General features: G+C 41.0%; 1 protein-coding gene across 1 annotated transcript in view; it reads right to left on the reverse strand.

Annotated features, from left to right (window-relative positions):
* Window positions 1–6037, reverse strand: part of COL9A2 (collagen type IX alpha 2 chain) — a 69741-nt gene extending 63704 nt beyond the window's left edge. Inside the window, exon 1 of the mRNA XM_087728378.1 lies at window positions 5736–6037. Coding sequence (XP_087584504.1) covers window positions 5736–5918 — 183 coding nt within the window. The 5' untranslated portion in view covers window positions 5919–6037. The remainder of the gene's footprint in view (window positions 1–5735) is intronic.
* Window positions 6038–7409: the final 1372 nt, after the last annotated feature.

The raw sequence follows: 7409 nt of genomic DNA on the forward strand, positions 1-7409 counted from the left end.
GGAAGGGGTTGGAATCTATTGGGCTGTGCAAGGATCGGGACGTAGAGGGCAAACCAGAGCAGGGCAGAGGATGCACACCACCATCTGTTAAAGGTAAAGATTCCCCTGCAGATGCATGCTAGTCATTCCTGACTCTAGGGGGCAGTGCGCATCTCTGTTTCAAAGCTGAAGAGCCAGCACTGTCCAAAGGCGTCCCCATGGTCATGTGGCTGGCATGACTAAATGCCGAAGGTACATGGAACGCTGTGGCCTTCCCATCAAAGGTGGTCCCTATTTTTCAACTTGTATTTTTTAACATGCTTTCGAACTGCTAGGTGGCAAAGCTGGGACAAGTAACGGGAGCTCACTCTGTTATGCGGCTCTGGGGATTCGAACTGCCGATCTTTCTGATCGACAAGCTCAGCATCTTAACCACGTGTCTGTTAGGCCAAATATATTCTGAATTGAGAGCTCAGCATAACCCTAACATTTGATGCGGCACTACAGGTCTGAAGCTCTTCGGAATCTGGTTGGATCGCTAAAACAAGCCTTCAATCAATCCAAACTGAAGCACCCTGGGAATTGGCTTGGAAAACAGAACCTTTGGAAGAACGATCCATATTTGGGGATCATATTGCAGAAGTTGGAAGACAGGAGAGACTCTAGAGGATCACCAACTCTCAAGACCCACCGTAGCTGAGAACAGGCTGGAGAAATCTTGCTTACCACTGAAAATCAGAGGGAGATGCCAAGAAGGGACAATGGTGACTCCAGGGGCACAAGCAGACTTAAGGAGCACTCCCCAGGCCCCCCACTGGAAAAACCTGGGCAGCATTCAGTCCAAATCCAAATCCAAAAAATGCACAATGCAATATTATCCAATTGATTGAAAGGTTAAAATACATTTTAGTTTTGAAACACTCAATCGTTCCAACAGCAAAAGAGAAAAAAGAAGATTGACAGTAATATTTCAATTGTTACTTTGCATTGCAACTCCCCTTTAAGCCCCCAAAGATTGGAGTTGTATCTCACTTTGAGGAGGAAAAACCCTTTTGGGTCCTGGATGTACAGTGCTACACTTGGGACCTATTGTGAAATGGACATATGTTTTCTCTAAATTATAGTTCTAAAAACAAGCGACTTCCCCCCAGTGGCATGCAGCTTGACTTATTTGCTTGAGTTACCTATTTCTCATGCAGAGCTAACATTTTTTTAGTATTTTTATAACAAGGTCCGGAGAGAACATGAAAAAAGTAATACAGGAATTTAAGCATGTCACAGAAGTTATAGTTTTCTAAAATAGGATTAGTACTTATGAATAATTACATATATATATATATATATATATATATATATATATATATATATATATATATATATATATATATATATATATATATATATATATATATATATATATATATATATATATATTATACTCCATTAAAGAGCTAAAGTGAACATGGGGCCTATTTTTTTTAAGCTGTAAAGCAGCTTCTAAAATAGATAACTCTTAAAGTATGGAACTAGTCAGCTTTTAAGTCTTTGCAAATCAATTAGATATTTCTTCTTTACATTTAGGCAGTTTTTTCTTAATTTTGCAGTTCTGAGTGTTGCAGCCCAATATATTGGGGGCTGAAGGATGACACCCAATTGAAAAAAGGCTGCTCCAAATACCACAACATGGAAACGGGCCAGATTTCTGTTAGCAGGACTTTTAAAGGGATGTAAAGACAGGCCGAGTCCTTTAATGTACTGTATTTTGGAGTATAAGACGAACCAAGGTTTTGAAGAGGCAATTTTTTTAAAAAAAGTAGGTAGGTAGCTAGAGAGAGAGGGAAAGAGAGAGAAATACAGTAGGTAGGTAGGGAAAGTGAGTAGTTAGGTAGGTAGAGAGAGAGAGAGAAAGAGAGAGAGAGAAATACTGCAGAGAGAGAGAGAAATACAGTAGATAGGTAGGAGGAGAGAGAGAGAGTAGGTAGGTAGGCAGGTAGAGGGGAGAGAGAGAGATACAGTAGGTAGGTATGGAGACAAAGTAGGTAGGTAGATAGAGGGAGGGGGAGAGAGAGAGAGAGAGAGATACAGTAGGTAGGTAGGGAGAGAGAGAGTAAGTAGGTAGGTAGATATTTCCAGGTGTATTTATCCATGTGCTGGAGAAGGAGATGGCTGATAACCTGCAGCATCTAAGACTTTGTTTCTGCTGGCACAGTACTTGATCAATATAATTCTCATCAACCGCTCTAACTAAAGACCTTTCCGAAAGGTGGGGAGAAAAGTTTTTGCACTCTGCAAACCTCCCCCAAATGGCCTATTTTTCGCAAAAATGGGCCTGTTTTTTAAAGGCATGAATAGTCTTTAGGGGGCTTGCAGAGTGCTCCTGGGGGGGGGGGGGGGGGACAAAAATGAGCAAAAAACCCCGCCCGTTTTTTTGCAAAAACAGGCCCTTTTTGTCAAAAAAAATGCATGCATAGCCTTTAGGAAGCTTATAGAGTGCTACTGGGGGCTGGGGTGGCAAAAAAACAAACCATTTTTCACTCATTTCTGCCCTCCCCAGTCCCCAGGAGCTCTCTAAAAGCCTCCATAAGGCTATGCAAGGCCATTTTGGTGAAGGGCAGGGCTTTGAGAGGCAAAAAAATGCTATATTCGATGTATAAGACGCACCCAGATTTTCAGCCTCTTTTTTAAGGCAAAAGGTGTGCCTTATACGCCGAAAAATACGGTAAGTGTTAAATCTTAACCCCTTGTTCATGGGCATCCAAAAGGCCTCTTGATGGGTAAATTCCTACTTAATATTTTCTAGTGCAAGGGTATGAATAGCTTCATATCTCTTTTTAAAAGAGACTCTTTAGGGGCAGGAGTGTAGGCAGATAACACCAGTGAAGAAATACAAGACATGTATGAAAAACTAAATGAAAACTCAATCTCAGGAAAGAAGACACAAGAAAGAAACACAAAATAACCCCACTTTGATTCTATTTTGTATAAGAGCAGGTAGACTGATATTCTGATAGGCTTTCAAGATTTTGAAGTTGGATCCCATGACAGAAAAGTAGCATTCTTGAAATCTTTGCTCTCTCTGCTTCCTGACCTTACCTACTCAGAAGGGCAGACAAAGGAAGAAATCAATGGTGCCACATAAATACCATTGGAAGGGTGAAAGAAAATTCAAAGAGTTCTTATTACATTCTGGGCATATCACGCTTACTCTCGTGAAGGCTCAGTGGGAACTACTTCCACAGAGATTAAGAAAGAGATTTTAAGGTTGTCGGGGATCCTCTTCCCTGTTCAATGCTGGATTTGCTTTTACAATCTCTGTCAAAAGAGGAAATCCAGCCTCTGTCAAAAGATCTCAAAAAGACAGGCTCCCACCCCTGGTCTGCTCCATCATTAACAGTTTTCTAGAGTTTCTGTAGATATGTGGACAAAATCTATTTCTTCACAAATAACAACAGCAAATCTATTCAAACAGAAAGCCTGCTTGGAAGGTTGATGTCTTTCAGCTTTAACTTGTTTGCAGAATAAAGAGGAGAGGGGACTGTTATGAGTCTCAATTGTTTTTGGACAAGGTTTTCAAAACAAGGTATGATTGTCTCTACTTGACTCTTGATTTGAAAAGATGCTTGTGTGTCTGTGGTCTACAAATGTGTTACTAAGTCAGAAATGAGCAGCAAACAAGGCATGACTGTGGCCCTCTCTATATGGCTGCACTGCCAATGCCTACCTCTGACCCCAACAGAATTTAAGTTAAATTAAATCTGAAAATTTAAATTTAAGACCCCTCACATTCTGGGCATAAATTGTTTCAACTCCTACCCTCAAAACGACGCTATAGAGCACTGCACACCAGAACAACAAGACACACTGACAGTTTTTTCCTGCATACCATCAGTCTGCTAAACAAATAATTCCCTCAAGACTGTCAAACTATTTACTGAGTCTGCATTACTATTAATCTTCTCATCATTCCTATCACCCATCTCCTCCCAGTTATGACTGTATGACTGTAACTTTGTTACTTGTATCCTTACGATTTATATTGTTTCCTAGTATGATTTGATTGCTTATTTGTACCTTACGACTATCATTAAATGTTGTATCTTATGATCCCTGACGAATGTATCTTTTCTTTTTATGTACACTGAGAGCATATGCATCAAAGATAAATTCCTTGTTTGTCTAATCACACTTGGCCAATAAAGAATTCAATTCTATTCTATTCTATTCTATTCTATTCTATATATAGATGGGGGGACAGCAAAATTGCTTAAATGGAGTCCAAGATGTTATAAAATAAAAGAACACAGATCTCTCCCAAGCTTCACTTTGTGAATTCATCAGCTACAATGATTAGTTCAATCTCTTAATCAATACCATGCATCGCAGAGCAATTGCTTTCAAGGAGAATCAAAATCCTATCAATTCAAAGGAACACCTAATTCCTAGTTGCATCAAAAAGTTGAGGCTACGGTCTTCATGTTTCCACTTTTGATTGGGAACTGCCCGGAGTTGGTTGGAAGTTGGGTAGCTATATAAATGTTTCAAATGAATAAATATATTTAAGGGTGATATTTTGCGTCTGGAAATGTTTGCAAGTTCAAAGAAGAAAAAAATGTGTGTGAGGGCTACTGAACTTAAAATACCACCTTTGCAGCAAAGGCTTCCAGCAGGTATTTGATGAGTGAATGGTCCTCTTTGTCCTTCTGAGGCTACCGAACAGTAGTACTTTATTCTTTTTAGAAAGCAGCACCCAACTCTAGAAGGGACTGAAGGCATCGTATAAAGGAGCACAGAATATCCTGAAAGCAACTTTCTCCTTCTTAAAAGCAATAACAATCATAATCCTTACTGCTCATGGATTGAGCAGCAGGCTCAAGATTGCTTTTGAACTCAAATGAAACGCAATCTTTATATGATTCTGTTCAACCTCTTGGCTGCTATCAAGACAACAGCCAACTCATTTCTAAACTCCAGTCAGAAGACAGTTATTTCACTAGACAGAGCATCCCTGTCCTTGGTGAATAACAGAAGGTTATGCACAGGAGATATTGGGGACAGGGGAATGGATGCTGTAGTCTTCTATTGTAATTGTGTCTTCTCGCTGCCTGTTCTGTCTTTTGGGAACAGGTAAGCAAGTTTATATCATGTTCCAAAAGTGATTTTTTTAATGGGTTTCCAAATTAAGATCATCTTGATTTTACCTCCCACCACTGCCACTACCCTTCCAGCCTCTGATGGGTGTGATTGTGAATCCCAGAGTTTGGATGGAGACCTGTCTTACCGACCTAGATTCTGCTCAGGATTATGCATGTATTTTAGGAACCCCAAAAATGCTCCATAGAGTTTATCCACTAAATGAGGAATAGTTTATCCATCCAAATGAGTGAAAGTCTCACCATAGCAGTGCGATTTTGCACACCCACTTAGAAGCAAACTTAGTAGAGTTCAATGTGATTTATTCCCAACCAAGGACACATAAAGACTGCAGCTTAAAGAAACTATTTCAAATGCATATAAAGATAAAACTTAAGTTAAGTTAGAAGTAACTAACTTCCAAGAATGACTAGATCTACAGAAGGAATACAAAGTCAAACAATTTTCTCCTCTGATTCTGAAACACACACCTACACAAACCAAAAATCAGAGTCTGAAAATCCCCAGGGCTTTCCAATTACACAATACTGATTCTAAGGCATGCAGATAAGGATGTTGACATATATACATTATTTCCAGAAATAATATGGGGGGGGGGGACTTACCAATTGGCCTAAGGTGAAGAGAAAGCTTTGGAGAAGGAAGCACAGATTCAGAAATCTAGCCATATCAAGAAGCTTCAAGCTAGGACACAGCCAGCCTTTGAATGAGCTGAGAGAAGCTGAGAAAGTCAGGGAGGGAGTGGGAACATTAATATTTAGCACTTGGGGAAAAGGGGAGGAAAACATTGGGACTGAAACGCCCACCCTTACCACTAACTGAGGCTATTCTATCACCCAGGTCTTCTCACAGACTGCACACAGGAGTTGAAGCAGACAAATATTTAGAAACAGAGAAGGGAGGGAGGGCTAGGTGGGAAAGTGTGAAGCAGCCAGGTATCAAATTCCAGAGCTAAGGCAAATTGGTCACAGCGATTGGCATTAGAGAGATTTGAAGCTGGAAGATTAGACTTTTCTTTTAAAGAGCTAATTATTCCTGTACTATTTAACATGACTGCTACAGTCTTCCTTTCTCTCCCTTCAAGTCAGTGTTGACTCCTGGCATCGACCTGCAGTTTTCTTGGCAAGATTTTTTAAGAAGTGGTTTCCCCTTGCCTGCTTCCCCAGTGCTGGGAGAACACCCAAGGTCTGTGATGGTGAACCTAGGGATTGTGTGCCACAGGTGGCACGCGGAGCCATATTTGCTGGCACGCCAGCCGTCAGCATACCGGCCAGCTGATTTTCGGCCTTCCAGAGGACCAGGGATGCTGTTTTAGCCTCCCCAGGCTTCAGGAAAGCCTCCAGAGCCTGGGGAGGGTGTGTGTGTGCATGCACAGGAGGTGGGGGGGGGGTCGTGCGTGCATGCACAGGTGAGCGGGGAGAATTGGTTTGGGCACACTTGCGTGCGCAATACCATAAACGCGGACCATTTTGGCACCCCATAATAAAAAGGTTCGCCATTCCTGCCCAAGGTCATCCAGCTGGCTTTTTGTCTGAGGCCAGGACTAGAACTCAGGGCCCCCTCATTTCTAGCCTGATATCTTAACCACTGGACCAAACTGGCTCTTTAAAGTAACATTATAACCACCCCAGCATCCCTATTAGGGATGCTGTTAGCAGGTGAAACTGAGGCTGAGAAACAGCAGATGTTCTGAAGCCAGACAGGTAAATCAAATAGCCTAAATTAGTTCTTTAAGATAAGGACACGTGTATGCATTACATCATTTCATCAACCATCATCATGCATGCAGTGTTTGCACTGCGCGAAGGATGTAACTTACATCATTTGGATAATCACATAAGCAATGCCAAATATCATACATTTACTATTATTTAAGGAAATGGTTTTTTTTAATGTATGTTCACCCAATGCATTAAGCCTCAGTGTGGTTCATTTACTGTATGGTACTGCATGAACTTAGCCACTGATAGCTTATTCAACAAGCTGTGGCTAAAGAATACTAATACATTGAATGAGCATAACTACAGCCAATATAATGGCTATCATATTCCATTCATAGTCAATTTTCTCTGTAACAGGATACAATTCCTATTAAAGAATAGAGGTCTTTGAACTCTGGTGCTGGAGAAGACTCCTGCGAGTCCCTTGGACTGCAAGGCGATCAAACTGGTCAGTCCTAGAGGAGATCAACCCTGACTGCTCTTTAGAAGTCCAGATCCTGAAGAGGAAATTCAAATACTTTGACCACCTAATGAGAAGGAAGGACTCCCTGGAGAAGA

This window comes from Thamnophis sirtalis, unplaced genomic scaffold, assembly GCF_051295495.1.
Source record: "Thamnophis sirtalis isolate CommonGarterSnake01/CBP01778 unplaced genomic scaffold, rThaSir2_p1.2 scaffold_13, whole genome shotgun sequence".
Taxonomy (NCBI): domain Eukaryota; kingdom Metazoa; phylum Chordata; class Lepidosauria; order Squamata; family Natricidae; genus Thamnophis; species Thamnophis sirtalis.